The following is a 21,894-nucleotide window of genomic DNA, read 5'->3' as shown; positions in this document are numbered from 1 at the left end:
AACAGACTCCATATTTGTAAAGTACGCTAAAAGTACATATAACTTAAAAAAACCATTAAAATCCACTGGTTGGTTCCCAAGTTACAAAAAATTGTAGGATTTTGAAGTTGATATTTCAATTTTAGGTCGCACGGATTTTATGCTTCTACTTCATTTTTGAAGCTTTATTGACGACTCCCTTAAAGAGCAAATAAATCCAAAATTTTTTCTGAATACTTCGTATCTTTAAAAGTGGAAGAGCGCTATTTTCGATTCTTATTTATCATAAACAAATTAGCTGTGGATTTTTAAAAAAATGTTGCTAACTTTGGCCCTAATTGACCTAGGCTAACTTATTTTTTCCTAAGTTCGTATAAAAATGCCATCTTTTAGAATGTGCAAAAAATGTTTGTAGCGGCCATAACAAGAAAGTTATTCAAATTGTTTATAAGGAAAAATTAACGAGACATTTTCATAATTATTTATTACTAATAAATGCACTCTTTATTAACATTTTTTAAACAGGTTTGAAAGTTTAGCTTATGCTCTTACATTTGACACCTGCAGAGTGGTTCTAACATTCTGTTTTTCTGACTTATGTTATTGCAAATAAAAGCTCTCTGGGATAAACAATTTGAATAAAATATAAACAATTAAATGAATCGCTTTGAAATTTTTGTCACGTGTTAAACACTAATTAACCCTCATCTGACAAAAAATTCAAAGTTGTACACTAATTTTTAAAAAAGTTATTGCAAAATTAATTTTTTTGAAATTTAGACCTTTTTTCTCAATTATATTAACAATAAATAAGTGTATCAACCTTTGTAATACGCCATTTTAAAAGCTTTTCTATGCTCTCGAAGATTTTTGTTCTAATGTAACCAGAAGGTGCACTGTTTTCCATTGATTTGAAAAAAATCGGAAAAAATGCCGTTTTTCGACATTAAATTGTTTATAAATAAAAATGGCCGCCAGATCCTACGCAGGAAATAGTCACAATTTGTTCTCATAGGTATTACCTGTCGAAAAAAGGCTCCAGTACCCTGGCTGCTCGAGTGTCATGGAAAAAACCTTATTACCCTGGACTATTATAGTCGAGGCATTGAAGGGTTGAAGTGTCGATTTTTTTGCACTAAGACGGATTTTAATGCGGATTGGTGCGTTGGATTCGTGAGAATGTCAGGAAATTTTGTGAACTAATGTAATGAATAAGAAATCTCAAATTGCATTTGTGCATAAGAAAAATGCATTTCAAAAATGCATTTCGGTAAATAGTGGGAAAAATTGACTCAATTTTCTTACTCGGGGGTTTTTGGGGTCGCTGAAAACGAATATGAGGTCGACGAGAGTATGCAAACTACCTGGTGCCTGCAGCGGTTGTAATAAAAGTCTTCCTCTGGAGTATTATAGTAATTTGTTAAATAATTGACCCAAACTTGTAACTCGGGAGTTTTTGGGGTCGCTGAAAATGAATATGAGGTCGGCGAGAGTGTGTAAAGTACCTGGTGCCTGCAGCGGGTGTAATAAACGTCTTCCTCTGGAGTATTATGGTAATTTATCATATAATTACAGTCAAAATCGTTTACAACGACACCGGCTATAACGTACAATCGGATATAACAAACAAAATGGTAGATCCCGTAAAATGTCATATAAAAAAAGCATTTATATTGCGTATAACGAACAAATCGGTTAGAGCAACCATATTTCTTGGAACACTAACAGTCGAAATATTGGTTACAGCGTACATATGTGTACCTCAGAGAAATACAACATCCATTTTTTTAATTATGACCTTTTTACACATTATATAATAAACAATTATACCAAATGCATGATTAAGGGCCAATTTCTCATATCGAGTTCAACTCCAGTTTAACCTGAACTTTTAGTGAACGTCAGTTTAAAGTCAAAATCGTCTTTTTCAATTCACGTTCAACCGATGGCAGTTTAAACTTGAACCCTGCAATTCGGCCGTTCAAAGATTCCAGAACCATAGATCAAAGCAGATATGAGAAATAGACCCTTAAATGACAATAGATACACCTAATATAATATTGTTTCCTCATCTCAATAAATAGCTGTAGCAGTAACACTTTTTGTTGAAAATAGTTTAAAATTGCTTTGCTGTAAAGTTATGAAAATGGGCATTGTATTGTATCTCTCCGAGGTACCGATATTACCACGAAATAAAAAGGAAGGTTTTATTAATTTATGGTTATGATGGTACATCCGAGCAGGGTCCACTTGTAAGTCCTTTAGACACTAGACTTCCTAGGCGGGTTCATTATCACAAAAGTTTGTTATAACATAACGAACTGACTGTTGCTACCAGTGTAATATCGTTTTTAGCAACCTGTTCGCTGTTCGTTATAGCAGATAGCCGCTTACAGAGAACACTGGCTCTACAACGTACAAAAACCACCAGTCCCCTGAAGTTCGTTATAAACGGTTTTGACTGTAGTTTAAACCTGTTACTCGGGGGTTTTTGGGGTAATCTATTTTCTTCGATGTAACTATAGTTATCGAAATGGGTGGTATTTTTATTAGAAATAAACATAATTTTTTATTATTATAATATATTTATGGTTAAAAAAGTTCATTATACAAAGTTCATCGTAATTTATCTTTAAAATTCATTTTCTTCATCATTATCATCTTCTTCATCATTATTGCCTTCCTCTCTCGAGTCCAATGCAATATTTGTGCAATCAGAGCCTACACAATATTTGCAGGCTAAATTACAAACTAACCCATGCTTCCTGCACACGCATGAGTTGCCGTAGTCTGACTTACAACTACAGAATATTAAATTTAAAATGTTTGGAGGACCAGGTGGCTGAGTCATTGTAACTGGAATTAATACATTATTTTGTAATGCCCATCCCCAATTGGTTGGGTTCATGTTACTGTCCTCTCCATGCAGCCAAATTTGTGTCTGTAAATATACCCTTTTTAAATGCTGGGTAAATGCATCAACAGACGAAAGAATTTTTCCAATGACAATCTTTTTATTTTTGGCAATAGCCATTAAGTACATTTAATTCTGTATCTAATAATTTTCTCTCAAGGCAAAATCACATCATTCACTTCCGACTTAATTCAATCTGCTTTAAATGATATGAAATTAGAATTTAGTCGTTGTGATATTTATTTATAGTGACCCCAAAGACCCCCGAGTAACAAGTTTGGGCCAATTATTTAACAAATTACCATAATAGTCCCGAGGAAGACGTTTATTACACCTACTGCAGGCACCAGGTAGTTTGCACACTCTCGCCGACCTCATATTCGTTTTCAGCGACCCCAAAAACCACCGAGTAAGAAAATTGAGTCAATTTTTCCCACTATTTACCGAAATGCATTTTTGAAATGCATTTTTCTTATGCACAAATGCAATTTGAGATTTCTTATTCATTACATTAGTTCACAAATTTTTTTGACATTCTCACGAATCCAACACACTAAACTGCATTAAAATCCGTCTTACTGCGCCAAAAATCGACAGTAAGGCCTTTTTTGTGCTTCAATGCCTCGACTATTAAAATTTTGTAAATGCGTACAAAAATCATAAAAGTTAGATATTTGTTTTGAATATTTTTGTATAAAACAGCTTTTTCAGTAAGAATATACAGAGCATTATACATTGTTTTTAATTTATTATTCTTTTTATTTTCATTGAAACCGTTAAAGATAAAGTGATCCATAAAAATGTCTTGTGTCTTACTTAAATTGAATCCAGATTAAGATATCCAAGGGAGTGTAAAACAGGAGGTCGTAGGTGGTCTGCAGGTAGAAAAATGTCTACTAATCGATTTCTAAAGTGTTTGATGGGTAATATTGATTACCCGAAAAACAGATGGTCAAACGATTGGTAGATTGATCGGAAGATAGATTTAACTGATTTTTGAGGAAACTCCTATTGATAAGTATCTAATATTTAGATTGTGAATTATAGCAGAATTGAAATGGGCAGCAGATATTTCAAAAAGAAAGAAAAAAATTTAAAGTAATATGAGATATTGAACAAAATTTGATATGTGGCAAATTATAAGAGAAGGAAAGAATAAACAAGGAAACAATAAAAAATGAGAAAGAAATAATACAAAGATCGAAGGAATACTTCGAAAAATATATACTAAACATGGCATAACATAGTGAGACAGTAAGCCAACACCATAAGTTGCTTGTTCTGGACATCGAAGTAAAAAGCGAAACTAAACAAAAATATCAGAGAGGACCACAAAAAAACAAGTGGTGGATGCTAAAAGATGAGAAAGAAGGTCTATTCAGGGAAAGAATAGTAGAAAAAATATGTTGCAACATGAAAGGAAGCCCTAACACAATTTGGAGAAAAATGGCCAATATTATTAGAGAGACGGCTATTGAAATACTTGAGAAAACGCCAGGAAAGAAGTTTGAGGATAAAGAGACTTAGTGGTGGTCAAATGAAGTACAGTAGAACCTCGATTATCCGTCAGGGCACCGGACCAAGGGTATGACGGATAATCGAAAAGACGGTTAACAGAACATTAAAAAAAATTAAGAATTCATAGTAGGTACAACTCTCAAATTTCATTTGTATGGTTTGTTTGACAATTTAAGAGGGATTTGTGTTCGTACAATCGAATCAATTTAAAATATTCTGAAATCTTTGTTTGTTTTACTGTTGCTTCACATTTTGCGACGGCTGAATTTCTTAATCGGCATAAGATCATGCAATCTAATTTATTGGCTTCTTCTTGTTGAGAATACCACTCGATGAATTATTGTATATGCAATGCAGCTTCTCTAGATTATTTACGCAAACCTTTGTCAGTTACAATAGGTTCATCAACATAGCTACAGTCAAATTCCAAGTCTGTGTCAGCTCTAATCTGTTTGGTCCGCCTTTGTTGCCATTTCAACGATTTCTTTATCTGTCAGCAATGGATAGCCGTTTGTGTCCTCATCACAAATCAAATTAACTTTTTTTTTATTGTTTTACATTAAAATTTTTGCTTGTGTAGTCAATACCACTTCTGTATATACCCTGACGGTTAACAGAGGTGACGGTTAATGGAGAGACGGATAATCGAGGTTCCACTGTACAAGAAAAAATAAAAGAGAAGGGACATAAAAAGTGGCAAGAAACCAGATCGGACATAGATCGTCAAAATTACTATATGATCGCCAAAAAGGAAGCGAAAGTAGCAGTAGCAAAAGCAAAAGCAGAAGCGTATTCAAACCTATACGATCAACTTGATGCCAGGGAAGGCGAAGCAAAGATATATAAAATAGCCAAACAGAGAGCAAAGACAGCAAGAGATTTTAATCAGATTAGATGTATCCGAGATGAAAATATCAAAATACTAATTCACGAAAAGGATGTCAAAAAGAGATGGAAAAAGTATTTTGACAGTTTATTAAATGAAGAATTTGACAGACAGCCTGTGGAGTTAACGGAGACATTAACAGCAATGGTTACCAGAATATAAAACGAGGAAGTGACTCAAACGCTTCAAAAAATAAAGAAAGGAAAAGCAGTCGGACCAGATGATCTTCCTGGGGAAGTATGGAGAGCATTGGGAGAGACAGGAATAAGTTGGCTAGCAGGTCTATTTAATAGAATTATGGAAGTTGGACAAATGCCAGACGAATGGAGAAGCAGTATATTAGTACCTGTCTACAAAATCAAGGGATACATACAACAATGTACAAACTACAGGGCTATAAAACTACTTAGCCACACCATGAAAGTATGGGAAAGAGTAATTGATAGACGGATAAGTGAAGAAACCGAAATATCCGATAATCAATTTGGCTTTATGCAGGGCAGATCAACAACAGATGCAATTTTCACTGTAAGGCAACTGATGGAAAAATACAGGAATAAAGAGACCAACGCTCATATGGTATTCATTGATCTTGAGAAAGCACATGATAGAGTTCCTGGAGAGATTCTGTGGTTGGCACTCAATGAGAAAGGAGTCCCTGGCAAATATGTAAAGATTATGAGAGATATGTATGAGGGAGTAACGACTAGTGTTAGGACAGGTGTGGGAGAGACTGACAAATTTCAGGTGAAAGTAGGATTGCACCAAGCTCGGTGCTTAGTCCTTATTTATTCTCATTAGTTTTGGACGAGATAACAGCGAAACTACAGGGTAGCATTCCATGGTGCCTAATGTATGCTGATGATGTAGTGTTAGTAGGAAATAGTGAAAGAGACTTGGAACACAAACTGGAACAGTTGAGACAAGCGAGGAAAAAGGTTTAAAACTTAGTAGGACAAAAACCGAGTATTTGGAATGTTCATTTAAAGATGAAGTTACTACAAATAAAATGGTATCTTTGGATGGTGAAATGATTGTGAAAAGCAATACTTTTAAGTACCTAGGATCGGTATTACAGAGTAATGGAGAAATAGATGGAGATGCATGCAGTAGAATTGGGGCTGGATGGATGAAGTGGAAAGAAGCGAGTGGTGTGTTGTGTGACAGAAAAAATCCAATGAAGGTGAAGGGAAAATTCTATAAAACAGCCATAAGACCGGCTATGATGTACGGAACTGAATGTTGGGAATCAAAAAGAAAGAGGAACAACGAATGCATGTGGCGGAAATGAGAATGTTTAGATGGATGAGTGGAGTGACAAAGAAGGATAAAATTAGAAATGAGTATATTAGGGGAAGTCTAGGTGTGGCACCAATTGATGCCAAAATGAGAGTCCATAGGTTAAGATGGTTTGGTCATGTTCAATGTCGAGACGTTAATCACCCAATACGAAGAATAGCTGAAGTGCAGATTCCTGGAAGGAGTAGGAGAGGAAGACCAAAGAAGACCTGGGGGGAGACGATAAGGCAGGACATGTTGGTAAAGGGGATTAACATTGATATGACTCAAGATAGAATTGTGTGAAGAAATGCAATTAGGGAAGCCGACCCCGCATAGGGATAAGGCAAAGAGAATGATGAAACATGGCATATCATAAGTCATGTAGAAGACGAAGTAGAACCACTACTACACACTAGAGCTAGAAGGCTAGAAGTGAATATTAGACAAAATACAGCGGAAGAAATTGAAAACACTGACGTGGATATTTCAGGACGTAGACTTTAACATGCGGTATGGCATACCGTTGCCTATTCTCCTTACGGTTCAATAGGAATCTGTATTATATCATTGTATTTGTTTTATTCATCAACTACGAAATTATTCTGCACACTGCTGTAGAATAAAAAACTGCTCCAAATAAAATAAACTTTATTTTTTTCAAGAAAATTATGAATAATACGCATGCATAATATTAAAAATTGGCGGAGGTTCTTAAAAATCCTGTATGAACTGAATTAAAAAAAAACTTGAGCATTGATAACTCAAAAATAGTAAAATAGTGCTTTCCACTTGAAAGTATGTTCCGTTGGTGGTTTACGGAAACAATTAAATGAAATTATAATAAGTGTAAGACAACGAACAATAATATATTTATTTATTTTTGGTTAAAAAGGCGTGCTTATATCTCGTAAGAGGGTTTGTTATTCTTTGCGGGACGAGAGTTCGTGTCAGATTGCCTGTGGATGAACTAAAAACATTAGTTTTACATTTCTGTGGTTTTTAAAGAAGTTGAAGACTGATTTATTGACATAAGGAGGCTGGTCCTTTATCGTCCCGTAATCTATTACAGAATATGCGTTTCCCATACATAAACTGAGCAGGCCATCAACATCTGGTGTTCTAAAAGCTGAGAAGTAATTTTATCTGAATAGGTACTGATATATTTCGTTTCTTAAAATTTAACAGGCCCTTTATGCATATGGTTTGTGAATTTTAAAATGGGACGTATTATTTCATTTTGAAAAAGTTATTAAAAATTAAAATAAGCAAAATAGTAATTGAAGCGTGTCGCCACAGGTATAACAACTAGATGAACTTGCTGCCATACTCATAGCGACATAATCCACTGGACTGCTTTTAACTATATAAACGTAAACAAGGACATACGGTACGTGATACCGCAAGAAAACTTTACGTCAACGTAGCTCAAAGACTAAACCATACTAAAACTGCAGCAGGTGGGAGCACGTACAGTTACACACAACTTAAAGGTACATAGATGGTGTTCTAGGAATCTTTTATAAAACACGTTTTGCAACAAAATATATTTTCGAAACGGTATGGCATACCGCATTTTCAGTATGGCATATAGCATTTCATATGGCATTTTCAGTGGTTAAGAGTTAAACGAATCACCAGATTAGAGCATTGCCTTAATTCTCCTACAGAATACACCGAAAACCAATAGTCTCTAATCTATGCAGGGTATGGAAGAACCGTTATTGCGCATATGCGCAAGAGGTACTAGCATTTCGAAAATAGCCATAACATACATCGTACTGTCCGCGAATGTAAAAAATTTCGACTAAATCAATCATCGGTGTGATACAGAAATTGTCAAAAGTTGCTATTTTGGTGCATGGAAGAGAGCAAAGGTGACTGGGGCTCTAGAACAGGAGACAACAACAGCAAATGGTGAGTACCCTGTTTTTATCAGTTGTGTGTTAACCGGATCGTCATTTTACTTACCTTATCAATTTATGTTAGTTTACGAAAATAAAATTAGCAGACCTAGATAATACAGTTCACGAAGGAAACAATCACAATCTAAATATCGTGCGCTAACACTAATCTCTAATAGTGCAGTCACTGAAGGTTTTCACCTACGATTTCGTTGAACCTTCATCTGTTTTCATGAAAATTGGTGAGCAGTTAGAGGATACGACAAGGAACAAAGGTGACATGATGCCAACTTGCGCTTTTAGCCTGGGAGTGGATATCACTCCTTCTCGGGGGTGAAAATTATTTTAATAAAAATAATACCAAAAATCGATAGAGGGACAAATTTTAAGCAAAATTTGTTATATAAAGTTATTAAGAGGAAACAGTAGCGATCAACAGGTAGCGAAAACGCGTTCCAAGATTGCGGCTGTAATTTTGAATATTTTTTCGAGATATTTGGCACACGTATTGGTAATATAATAAAGAATGGCGGTACAGAGCCCAATTTGAAAAATATATTAATATGTGGAAATTACTCTGTAATTAAATACAATATTAAAAAAAACGAGCCGGTACCGCCATTAAGAAGAACAAAAAAATACACTTTCTTCAAATAAACTTTTTTATCCGATGCCTAGATTTTGTGTCATTTTGGAACTACTAATGAAATAAAAAATTTTAGTATGTAGTTCCAAAATGACACAAAATCTAGGCATCGGATAAAAAAGTTTATTTGAAGAAAGTGTATTTTTTTGTTCTTCTTAATGGCGGTACAGGCTCGTTTTTTTAATATTGTATTTAATTGCAGAGTAATTTCCACATATTAATATATTTTTCAAATTGGGCTCTGTACCGCCATTCTTTATTATATTACCAATACGTGTGCCAAATATCTCGAAAAAATATTCAAAATTACAGCCGCAATCTTGGAACGCGTTTTTGCTACCTGTTGATCGCTACTGTTTACTCTTAATATAAATCAATAGTTTTTGAGTTATTAAAGATCAAAATTTTTATTTTTTCCTAAAGAAAATGCATGTTTTAAAGCTGTTTTTCACATATAACTCAGAAAGTATAAGCTTTTACAAAAAATTATTATTACCAAAATTGAAGATAATAAAAAGTTGAATACATTCCTCACTTAAAGAAATAAAATAAATGTCAATTCAAAGTGAGCTATGCGTAATTGGATATATATTCAAGTATTGAATATATTCAATATATTGTATTCAAGTTTGTATCATTGTATGATAAGTATTCAAGCTTAAATAACGGGAAAACGATGCAATTTATAAAAAATGCTTTCTAAACACTTGTCAAAGTACTTCGGAATACCTATCAAATGAGCCCCAGAAAAAGTTAATAGCGTCAAAAATAAGCAAATTATGATGAAAATAAGAGAACCCTTTCGAATTTTTTATGAAAAAGTAAAAAATAAAACATATGCCATTTCCACAAAAATTAAAATTTATAGTAATCCTTACAAGAATTTCTTTATATTAGCATAAGTAATTGTTACAATAATTATGACCGGTTTAGAATGCATATTTTTGAAAAAACGATGTAATTTAAAAAAAAAAACAGAATTTTTAAAATTATCGTGATTATCATATTCTTTTGATAATAACTGCAAAAATACCCACTATACGTAAAAAATTATAAATAACCAAATTTTAGTTTTTTCTATACCAAATATTTTACTGTTTTTGCTATTTCTGTAGGGTAAAAAATAACCGAGGTAGAAACGTTTAAAGCTTAAATTTTGCACGTAAGCGGGGCCATTTAACCATTTATTTTTAAAAAAGTAAGGAATTTAAAAGATCCAATTCAACGTGGTTTAATAGCACTTAGAATTTATTAGCTTTAAAATGGATTTAAGGTGAACCTCATATCATAAAAACTAACGGAGTTACTTAATGAAAAACAATAACATTTTTTTAAAAAATTTTTAAAAGATAAATTTTGAAAAGTTTTTGTGGCATAAATTTTAATGCTATTGACTCGTTCGGGTGCTCATTTGATAGATATTTTTAAGTTCTTGGACAAATGTTTAAAAGTAATTGGACAAATCATTTTCCCGTTATTTAAGCTTGAATACTTAGATTTGGGTACTCGCCGAAAAAAATATACATTCAATTAGCTATAACTCACTTTAAGTTAACATTAAAAGATTTTTCTAGTAAGAAGTTTATTTAATTTTTTATTAGCTTTAATTTTGATAATAACAACTTTTTTGCAAAAACTTATAGTTTTTGAGTTATTTGTGAAAAATCGGTTAAAAACATGCATTTTTCTCATGAAAAATTAAAATCTTTGATCTTTAATAACTCAAAAAGTTTTAATTTATTTAAAAAACTTTATATAATAAATTTTGCTTAGAACTTGTCCCTCTATTGATTATGGGGTTATTCTTAATAAAATAACTTTCACCCCCGAAAAGGGGTGGCATCCACCCCCCCCCCCCCCAGGGTAAAAGCGCAAGTTGGCACCATGTCACCTTTGTTCCTTGAGATATTTTCTAACCACTTACCAATTTTCATGTAAATCGATGGAGGTTCAACTAAATCGGAGGTAATAGTTCATATCCACCTTCAGTAACTGCACTAAATACATCGCCTGCTTTATACGTAAAACAACGAATCCCTAAGATCTAACAATACCTAAAATTATGGTAAAATTCATTATTAATACAATTCATCTTAGCCATTTATTAAACTGAATCCTGTACATATTATCAACAGAAACCAATTTACCTTCCAGTCTTTGTGATAATCATCTCAGTGCCTAACTCGTTGAACTTGTCCCACAATTCTTTTGTCTCTAAATGACAGGTAATATTTCGTAACTCTTCACTGGTACACCTCTCTTGCAAAAGGGGATTTCTAGTCGGAGATCGTCGCTCACTAGTCTGCGAAGCTGTAGTCACTCCCGATTCCGACGTAGACGACACGTCCACGGGCGAGTCGCGACCACTTTCGTTGTCCGCACCCACGACGGTACAGTCTAAGCCCAGAGGTTCTGGCGTGGAAGGTACTGAGGGAGATGTGTCGGTGAATTTTTCTGAAACAAATTTTTTATTATTAAACATGGCATATCTTAAAATCAAATATAAATCAATTAATTGAAAAAAAAAGTATTTAAAAAGTGTGAAAGATTCCTAGTTGACAGCGTTCGACTTACAAAGTCATCTTCAGAGCCAGGCGCGGATACAGGGGAAGGGGGCAACGGGTCCATGGACCCCCCTATTGTATTTAGTCTATAAGTATTTTTTTATTATTTATTATTTTTTCTGTTAACTCTAAACTTTGGGCCATCAGTACAACACTAAATTACACGACAACCGCTTCCAAAGAATTGAAAGAAGCCATAAACTCTAATAAAACACCCTTCTCTGAAAAATAATTTGCAGGTGCATTTGTTTGGGTACCGGTGGGACCATAAACAACGGAAATATTTTTCTCAATTCAAAGAATAACAAAAATTATATTTTAAAATGCAAATACATTACACTGGGTATAAACCTTATCTCATGAAAACGATACAATCTCACGTTTCAAATTTGCGATACAATAAAGATATAAAAATTTATATTTTACTAGATAATCCATGCGTACCTACCCGTTGATGGTAGAAAGGTTAATCTTTATGGTAAAGAACGACCAGTGAGATTAATAGTCGTGAATTGTCTATCAATCCTTTTAATACCGTAGGTATCTGGGACTATAATATAGTGTATTTTATCTTTAGAGTAAGTGTGAGTCGTATGGCTAAATCTGGAAAATATAATATTTTATTTGAGGTAAATCTGCCCCCCCCCCTATTATGAATTTCTAGATCCGCGCCTGTTCAGCGCCATGGTCACAATTTTAAAAGTACTAAAAAGAGAGAATGAATGAGATGGAGCCGTCGAAAAACATTTATAACCAATAACCGGTAGGAGTAAAGAGAAGAGTTATGCCCAGAGCACGATCTAAGGCCCAGGTGGAAAAGAGACTTACGAGTATCAAGAGTACGAAAAGGAAAACCAAGGTGAGGGATAGGAAGGAATGGAAGCTGATTCTAGAACAGGTCAAAACCCACCATTGGTTGTAGAGCCAATGATGATGATGAAGAGGGATCCCGTTGGTTAAAAAATACAAAAAATTTTCCTCCAAAAGTTACAAAACTTCGAAAGTTCTCAAAAAACAAAAGAGACTTCACAAAAAACACAATAATTTTTTTAATGGATCTTCCTCACACGAAATTTGTAGTCAACCAATAGTCCAGAAAGCCACTGCGCATCCGCTAGGAAAAATATTCTAATTCGGATTTTTTGCACAATCTTACTCAAAAAGGACTCCTTTTAACAAATTTCCATGTTGCCAGGACCAAAAGGTGGTCAAAAATTTTTTAAACGTTTTTTTTTTTGTTTTTTTCGTAAAATTATTTTTATTGCACGGAAAAAAGTTTTTTTAGGTTTTTTGGATCATTCCAAACAGACAAGGTCTTTAGTGACTTTTTTCTAAAAATGATAGTTTTTGACATATAAGCGATTAAAAATTGAAAAATTGCGAAATCGGCCATTTTTAACCCTCACAGACTATGTGAAAAACTCAAAATTTGAATGTTGCCAAGGTAGGTACATCGATTGATGAAACCCCGAAGAGTTTTTTGCAATACAATATTCAAAACTCCTTTGTTTTTTAATTGCGAATCAAGCGTGCGCGACACTATTTTCCATCGACAGCATGGTGCAAATGAAAGGAATAAATTCGTTATTTCGAAAATCGGCGACTTTAAGGAAAAATCCCGAAACAGGTCGATTTTTATTTTTAAGTTATGATATTGTGGCATATATGGTATACTAGTGACGTCATCCGTCTGGGCGTGATGACGTAATCGATGATTTTTTTAAATGAGAATAGGGGTCGTGTGGTAGCTCGTTTGAAAGGTTCTTCAATTCTCTATCAAGTAATATAAACATTTACATAATTTTTTATACAGGGTGCCCTTCTACTTCTTTTTTGTCAAATAATTTAATTTAATAAAAATTTTTTGGACACCCTGTATAAATTATTATGTAAATGTTTATATTACTGAATAGAGAATTGAAGAACCTTTCAAATGAGCTAGCACACGACCCCTATTCTCATTTAAAAAATCAGCGATTACGTCATCACGTCCAGATGGATGACGTCACTAGTATACCATATATGCCACAATATCATAACTTAAAAATAAAAATCGACCTGTTTCGGGATTTTTCCTTAAAGTCGCCGGTTTACGAAATAACGAATTTATTCCTTTCATTTGCACCATACTGTCGGTGGAAAATAGTGTCGGGCACGCTTGATTAGCAATTAAAAAACAAAGGAGTTTTAAATATTATATTGCAAAGAACTCTTCGGAATTTCATCAATCGATGTTTAAAGAATATCTACCTACCTTGGCAACATTCAAATTTTCAGCTTTTCACATAGTTTTTGACGGATAAAAATGGCCGATTTCGCAATTTTTCAATTTTTAATCGCTTATATGTCAAAAACTATCATTTTGAGAGAAAAGTCACTAAAGACCTTTTCTTGGAATGATCCAAAAAACCTAAAAGAACTTTTTTCCGTGCAAAAAAAATAATTTTAGGAAAAAAAACAAAAAAAAACGTTTAAAAAATTTTTGACCACTTTTTGGTCCTGGCAACATGCAAATTTGTTAAAAGGAGTCCTTTTTGAGTAAGATTGTGCAAAGAATCCGAATTAGAATATTTTTCCTAGCGGATGCGCAGTGGCTTTCTGGACTACAAGTAAAACAATCAATAATAAATGAAATCAACATCAAAAAAGACCCTGGATTTGACCTAATCTTTGGCAAGATTCCAAACGAAGTGTCGGATAAGTGCATAAAACTAACTACCTTTAACCTTTATATTTAATGCAATTCTGCTCCTAAACTACTTCCCTAGTTCATGGAAGGTGGCACAAATCCTAATGATCCTTAAACCCAGAAAAAGACTGGAAAATACATCTTCATACCGACCTATAAGCCATTTGCCTATGCTTAGCAAAGTCTTTGAAAAAAAAGAAGGTTAAAAAAAACGATAATAGACGAACACAAAATAATTCCAGAATATCAATTCGGTTTCCGAGACAAACACGGAACCGTAGGACAAGTGCATAGGCTAGTCAACCAAATAAACAAGGATTTTAACTCTAAAAGATACTGTTCTGCTGCTCTCCTCGACATATCTCAGGCTTTCGACAAGGTATGGCACATAGGGCTACAAATAAAACTAAAGAAACTCCTACCCTAATCTCACTTCCAGCTCTTAAAATCCTACATAGACAATAGACACTTCCTTGTGAAGCACGACACTGAGCACACTAAGATATTTCCTATTCACTCAGGCATTCCGCAAGGCAGCGTTCTCGGTCCAATTCTATATCTTTTATACACAGCAGACATTCCAACATCTAGTACAACTATAGTTGCAACGTATGCAGATGACACTGCTATTCTGGCATCCCACACAGATCCATCAGCCGCATTAAGAAATCTTCAATCAAATCTAAATAGAATTCAGCAATGGATGAAAGTATAGCGCATTAAATCTAATGGAACTAAATTATTACATGTAACATTCACGCTACGTAGAGAAACATGCCCCCTCTATATATTGATAATTGTCTATTTCCTCAATCTGTGGACACCAAATATTTCGGCATACACTTGGACCGCCGTCTAACTTGGATAAAATATATTTTTATCAAACGAAAAAAGCTTGGACTTAAATTGAGAAATATATGTATTGGCTCATTGAAAGCAATTCAAAACTATCTTTGGATAACAAAGTTTTACTCTACAAGTCCATCCTCAAGCCCATATGGACTTATGGGATTCAACTATGGGGCACTGCTAGCGTCTCCAATACAAACATCTTATAAGGTGCTGCCATAGTCAATGCGCCGTACTATGTATCCAACGAAGTGATTCAACACGACATCCCCCTAGAATTCGTGAAAGAAGCCATACAACGTTTAGTGTTAAATGCTGTGAACGATTGCTAGTGCATCCTAATGTGTTTGTCAGACAATTAAATATGCAGGACGTTTTTGAAGTGCGTAGACTAAAACGGCAACTGCCGTTCGACTTGACCAACTGAATGTATTCAAGTGTATTCAGACTAATAAAATTTTAGTTTTAGAATTGTAAAGAGGTTACTCACTGGAGTAGATAACTCTCTAATTTTCTGTATTTTTTACAACAAATGCTTAATGCTCATAGCTACACTCAATGGAGTTAATAAAAAAAAATTTGGTTATGATGTCTATCTGAATAGAGCTGAGTCGACAGATAGTTTGGCAAAACAAAAGACAAAATTGACAAATTAAATAAAACTGGTAAATAATTTGCTATTTACAAACTGTCTTTTGGGGATTGTAACTTGACATTATAATGATGTGTGTGACAGACTCGTATGCACAGGTAAGAATAAGAAACAGAACATCGATACCATTTAATATGACATTAGGACTTAGCCAAGGAGACCCTTTAACACCGTTGCTATCCAATTTGGTCTTAGAATATTGTTGGCCTTTGCTGATGATCTAGATGTAGTCACTCATTCTACGAGAGATGTAAGAGAGGTGTTTTCAAAACTCGAAGAAGAAACAGGTAGTCTGGGCCTTCGAATAAATGAAGAGAAGACGAAATACATGCCCGTAACCAAAAATTCAAGAGCATGAGCTAGGCAGAACATAACTATTAATTATCACAACTTTGAAGTACTAAAATAGTTAAATATCTGTGGGCGGTAATCACAGATGACAACCACATTGATTAAAAGGTCTCAGTAAGGATAGCTGAGGAGAATGGAGCATTATACTCCCTATCATCATTAGTAAGATCTACCGCCTGCAAGATCCCCGGATTTAACACCCCTAGTTATTTTTTATTGGGTTATCTAAAAAGCAAAGTGTGTGCAAATATGCCACATAGTATCGAAGAACTAAAGCTTACCTGTCTTTAATTGTGTTTTATTTAATTATCTTCTTTTTGTAAGACTGCGGTAGGTAATTTATATAAATATTAGCTCCCGTGTTTTAGGCAGCTGTTTGGATGCCTAAATAGAGTAATTTCAACGAAAGGTAGAAACAAATTTTTAAACAGCCATAATAATATCCCTAATGTTTTCGACACACATTTTAACGGCAAGCTTTTCTATTCAATTCCTAATTGTTGGTTTTTGAACATTAGCCGGTTGGGTAATTTACAGAGTATTATTACATGCGTGATCCTCCCGATGTGAGCTGATAATAATCTCATGGCGATCATTCTTGCTTAGTAGCCATTGTTGTTTTCGGCCACATTAGACCCCTTCGCTTCCGCCCAATTATTACACTAGATTAGTAGAATGATATGAGAATTACCTGAATTATATTTCATAAAAATGATATTATTTTATAAGGCATGCAATTGGTGAATAACTGCCATGTTGGAATAGTGCCTCGCGTTTGAAATATTACATCTTTTGTTTTAACAGCAATTTGTATACGTACTATACTTGAATCTTGTTAGTCTATATTTTTGACGTAAAATCAATAGGACTTTTGTACTTTTTTCTTTGAAAGTGTTTGTATAATATTGTAAACGTTGTTCGTGAAACGTCTGTTTGTTTTTTCGTTTTCAAATTTTTTATCATTGGAAATAAACCACAAATTAATGATACAGGGTGTTTTATTGGGAAACGGAAATACTTTAATGGTGAATATAGGTCACTGGGACGGTTCTAGATATACTACATTTTTTGCCCTATTGACTTTTATAACCGAGTTACAGGATGTTTTATCGATTTTGCCCATTTCTTTCCTAAGCCATAACTTTAGAACCACCCTGTATATTTTTTTGATATTTGGTACACATATGTCTCATTCAAAACCCAAACGGCAGACATACTAACCATAAGAAAAATCTAGGTCCGGATTAACAAAAAATTATAAAGTAATTGTAACCTTAAAACAGCACCCAAGGTGACAAGAAGCTGTCAGAAAAATTAAGAACAATCCCAATGTAATTCGAAAATCGATTCGAAATTTTTTAAAACGAGCAAGGAAATGCAATAAACAAAATGGCGGACATTTTAAGCAACTGTTATAGTTGTAATATTTTTAATTTATGTAAAATTGTTGAATTGTTAAAACGATTTTTTTTTTATTAGACATAGCTGTTTTTTTATTCTTTATTAAATCAATAAAGTATTCCAATTCTCGCAATTCTAATTTTTAATGATGTGCATACAGCTACAAAACCAGAGAATCCATAAATCCAGCGTAGTAAATAAGTATTAAGTATTTTTAAAATTTTATTGATTCATTAACATTAAATTATTAAAAGTTAATACATGGTTTTTAATCTCAGAGTTCTTTAATACGTCAATATAATTTCAACATTGCTGTAGTTAAATTAAAATTAAATGTAAAAAATTAAAATGAACCTTTAATCACAGTTTTTATGCTCTTTTAAAATGCGCAAATTTTCAAAATTCCAATATACAGGGTGTTGGTTCAAGGTCACAATCACTTTACACTTTACATTATTTTGTTAATCCGGACCTGGATTTTTCTTGTCATTAGTAATTGGGTCGTTCCAATGTGGTAAATAATTATTGATTATTTTTAAAATGAGTATTTATTCATTAACTTTAATAAATTATAGTAATTAAAAGTTAATAATACCTGCTTTTTAGTTTCAGAGTTGTTAAAAAATAATTCAATATAATTTCAAAATTTAAGTCAAAAAATTGTCTGGCCGAAAAATTGAAGAGAACCAATAAATTTAGTTTTTTGTGCTCTTTTCAAAGATGCAAACAGATTTTCAAAATTTCAATATACAGGGTGTTATTTTAAAGTCACAATTACTTTATAAATTTTTGTTAATCCTGACCTGGATTTTTCCAGTGATTAATATGTCCCTCGTTTGGGTTTTGAATGAGACATATGTGTACCAAATATCAAAAAAATATACAGGGTGGTTCTAAAGTTATGGCTTAGAAAAGAAATGAGCAAAATCGATAAAACACCCTGTAACTCGGTTATAATAAAAGTCGGTAGGGAAAAAATATAGTATATCTAGAACCGCCTTGGTGATCTCTATTCACCATTAAAGTATTTCCGTTTTCCAATGAAACACCCTGTACAATAAACTCCAAATTAAATGGAATCTTTTATTGAAGATATCCTTCTTTAGATGCGATTCGATTGAGGATAAAATTGTACATAAATCTGCGCGCCTGCGCAGACAGTATGTACACAGACAGTATGCAGTTCATTGCTAATCTTTCAAGATAGGTATGTATTATTGTGTTTTCAATTTATCAATCAAAAGCAAAATGAAAATTAAATTAAATTTTTTTTAAATAACGCGGGCACATAAATTAGATACACCCTGTATATTGAGCTGTAAATATTTCTTAGAATGTAGTTTGGATGTAAGTGGATTTCTCTTTTAATGAGCTTTCCGATGAACCATTAAAGACTTTTGTGAATAATTAAAGTGAAAATAACGATGTATTTAGATTTAAAATGGAAAAAGATTGTTTAGGGTAGAGGTAATTATCAATTTCTCGAAATTGATAATTTAAAAGAAAGTTGGAATTTTGATATCTTTGTTTCAACACGAGTATATGTTGTAGAGTTTCTCCGAAAGTAATTAGGATTGTCGGAATAATTTTGAAAAGGACTGTTTTGTTTGTCGAATGGAAAAGTCGAGGTTTCTGATGTTTGGCAATGTGGAAGGGGAAAGGTAGTTAGAATGATTGAGAGAGTTTGAAAAAGAAGTCATTATGTTTTTGGCATCGATGAGGAGCGGTTAGACGTGTTGAGTGGATAGATAGTTAGCAGATACCAGTGGCTGTTTGATAGTGGAGAATAGTGTTGAAAAGTGGAACGAGAGACAGATCAAATTGAGACGAAATACCTCTTTGATTCTGTATTATTGTGAGAAGGAGAGCAGAGAATCTTTGGAGTTTTGTTTGAATCGAGTACGTGTCAAAAGAAGGCCCGGCTTGTTGAAGAATTGGTGCTGGTATGCTGATAGTTTTGAAGCTGGAGAACGGAGAGGGCTTTGATGAGTAGCCTTTAACATAGTCAACGAGGGAGAGCTGTTTTGGGTCACGAGAAGACATCAGAGTGAGTGAAGCAAAAGGTCAGTCAATTTATGTGAAAGAGATTTTTATGTTCGGAAACTAAATTTTTGAATAAAAGGCATATGAATTAAAATTCCAATATTTCAAAAAGTAAATAGTAAATATAGGTAATCTTGCGAATACATAAATTTGTTTTGTTTAGTTTGTTTTACCAAAGTCATCGGGAACAAACCGATAAATTGTTTTTTTTTAACTATAATAAATTTAAGTGGTAAAAATTTCATTCGGACATCTGTGTCCACAGGTTTTTAGATTCGATAGATTTCAGAGTATTGATTTTGATAAATAAAAGACAATTCTGTATTTTTATTTTAATATTTTGCTTTATTTCTTTTCCCTATTTTATCCCGATTAGGATCAACTAAGAGGTACTGAACCCACGAGAGAGAAGATAAGTATAACGTGAGATAATTTGGATTTTTTTTAATAGTATAAAAAGGCACCCTGAGATTTTTTATTCAATTTTTATGTATGATTTGCGACAATTAAATAATTAATCAAATAAATAATAATTAATATAAAATTAATAAGAAGCAGATCATAACAGTATGTATCTGTAACCGTGCAAATAAGTCATTAAAAGAATATATTAGTGTTTTTAGGAAATGTATTATTTATTATAATTCTTATGTTTTTGGATTTGTGTTTCTCTGTAGTAAAATAATAAAATATTATGTAAGCATAACATTTTTACACTATATGTCGCCTGTTGTGTAATTATATCCGAAACTTACATGTCAATTACAAGGACCTCGCTGGAGTAGTTGGTAATGCGTTAGCTCTGAGATTGGAATGACGCGGGTTCAAATCCTGGGAGATTCATATTGTTTTTTTAATTTTGGTTGTTTTAATAAAAAATTTTTGAAAGTGGTAGATAAGAAAGTTAGTTTGATTTTTAAATAAAATACAAATAACCTGTTAAGTATATTTACTTCGTTTAAATTACCTATTATATAATAGAAGAATATCTTCTTACGTGCGTAAAAAGTACACACACCTTCTTTTATTTTTGTACCATGCTTGTTTTGCTGGATGTGGTGCTGGAGATGTGGTGCTGGATAAGAATGCAGCACATACCTTGGACAGCTTTTAGGACAAACGTTTCCATTTTAACACCTTCAGCGCCACGGGTGGTTCACAAAATTTTCATTCTGGGCCAAAATGTTTTTTTGGACGAATAGTTTTTTTATGTTATCTTAGGGTGACTGAAGCAATTTTTTTATTTATTTGCAGTTTATTTTCGTATTTTTCTATTTTTCTAGTTACATACAACCTATCTTTTCATGTCTACGTGTCTAAGGCCAAACCCAGTTATACCAGGAAATTGGCTTCGGCCATAACATTATTCTCTACATATAAAAACTTAAGAAAGTGTGTACTTTTAGGAGACACAACCGATCGAACACAACGAGCCATGTGTACCTTTTTCGGTACACAGCGTTGAGGACAGTGTGTAACTAAATGGATACACTGGCGCTGAGGATATTTTATACCAACTCGAGATTAAAAAAGGGCTGTCCGCAATATGTCTGCAAAGAATTCTGCAGTTCTAAGGTCACGTGGCTCGTAGAGGTGACGAAAGTTTGGAGAGATTAATTTTTTCTGGAAACGTTTCGGGGAGACGATGAAAAGAACGACCACCAAGTAGATGGTCCGACCAAATTAATAATTCAGCTGGAAACTGATTCTGCGAAACTCTTAGAGCAGCTGAAGATAGAGATCAATGGAAAAAAATTGTCAGGAATATGGGAAGAAATCTCGATCCTCAGTAATGGGGAAACGACAAGAGAGAGAGAGAGAGAGAGAGAGAGAGAGAGAGAGAGAGAGAGAGAGAGAGAGAGAGAGAGAGAGAGAGAGAGAGAGAGAGAGAGAGTTAACAAGCTGTTGGAAGGAATGCTTCTCGGTTGGTCTTCTTCTTGATGTGCCCATCCATGACGTTGGCGATCATCAAGGCAATATGTATCTTATCTGCAACAGCGCAGAAAAGCTGCACAGATGTTGTATTGAACCAGGTTCTATAAGGTTCTTTAACCAGGATGTCCTTGTTCTCTTTGGATCTTGCATTCCAAATATTTTTCCTTGCAGGATTGCTTGTAGGAGGGCATATCTGGATTCATTTCGCATAATGTGTCCAAATTATTACAACTTTCGATATTTCCTGTGAATTTTCATGGTGGTTAGTACCCCTCAGTTGTTCTT

The 21,894-nt window shown here is 33.6% G+C and overlaps 1 protein-coding gene across 2 annotated transcripts in view; it reads right to left on the bottom strand.

Annotated features, from left to right (window-relative positions):
* Window positions 1-21,894, bottom strand: part of LOC114324607 (T-box transcription factor TBX20-like) — a 227,211-nt gene that overhangs the window by 169,381 nt on the left and 35,936 nt on the right. For both annotated transcript variants that reach the window (XM_050655194.1, XM_050655195.1), the window contains exon 2: window positions 11,273-11,579. In XM_050655194.1, coding sequence (XP_050511151.1) covers window positions 11,273-11,579 — 307 coding nt within the window. The remainder of the gene's footprint in view (window positions 1-11,272; window positions 11,580-21,894) is intronic.

This window comes from Diabrotica virgifera, chromosome 1 (genome assembly GCF_917563875.1).
Source record: "Diabrotica virgifera virgifera chromosome 1, PGI_DIABVI_V3a".
Taxonomy (NCBI): Eukaryota; Metazoa; Arthropoda; class Insecta; order Coleoptera; family Chrysomelidae; genus Diabrotica; species Diabrotica virgifera.
This window is presented reverse-complemented; position numbering and strand designations above follow the sequence as displayed.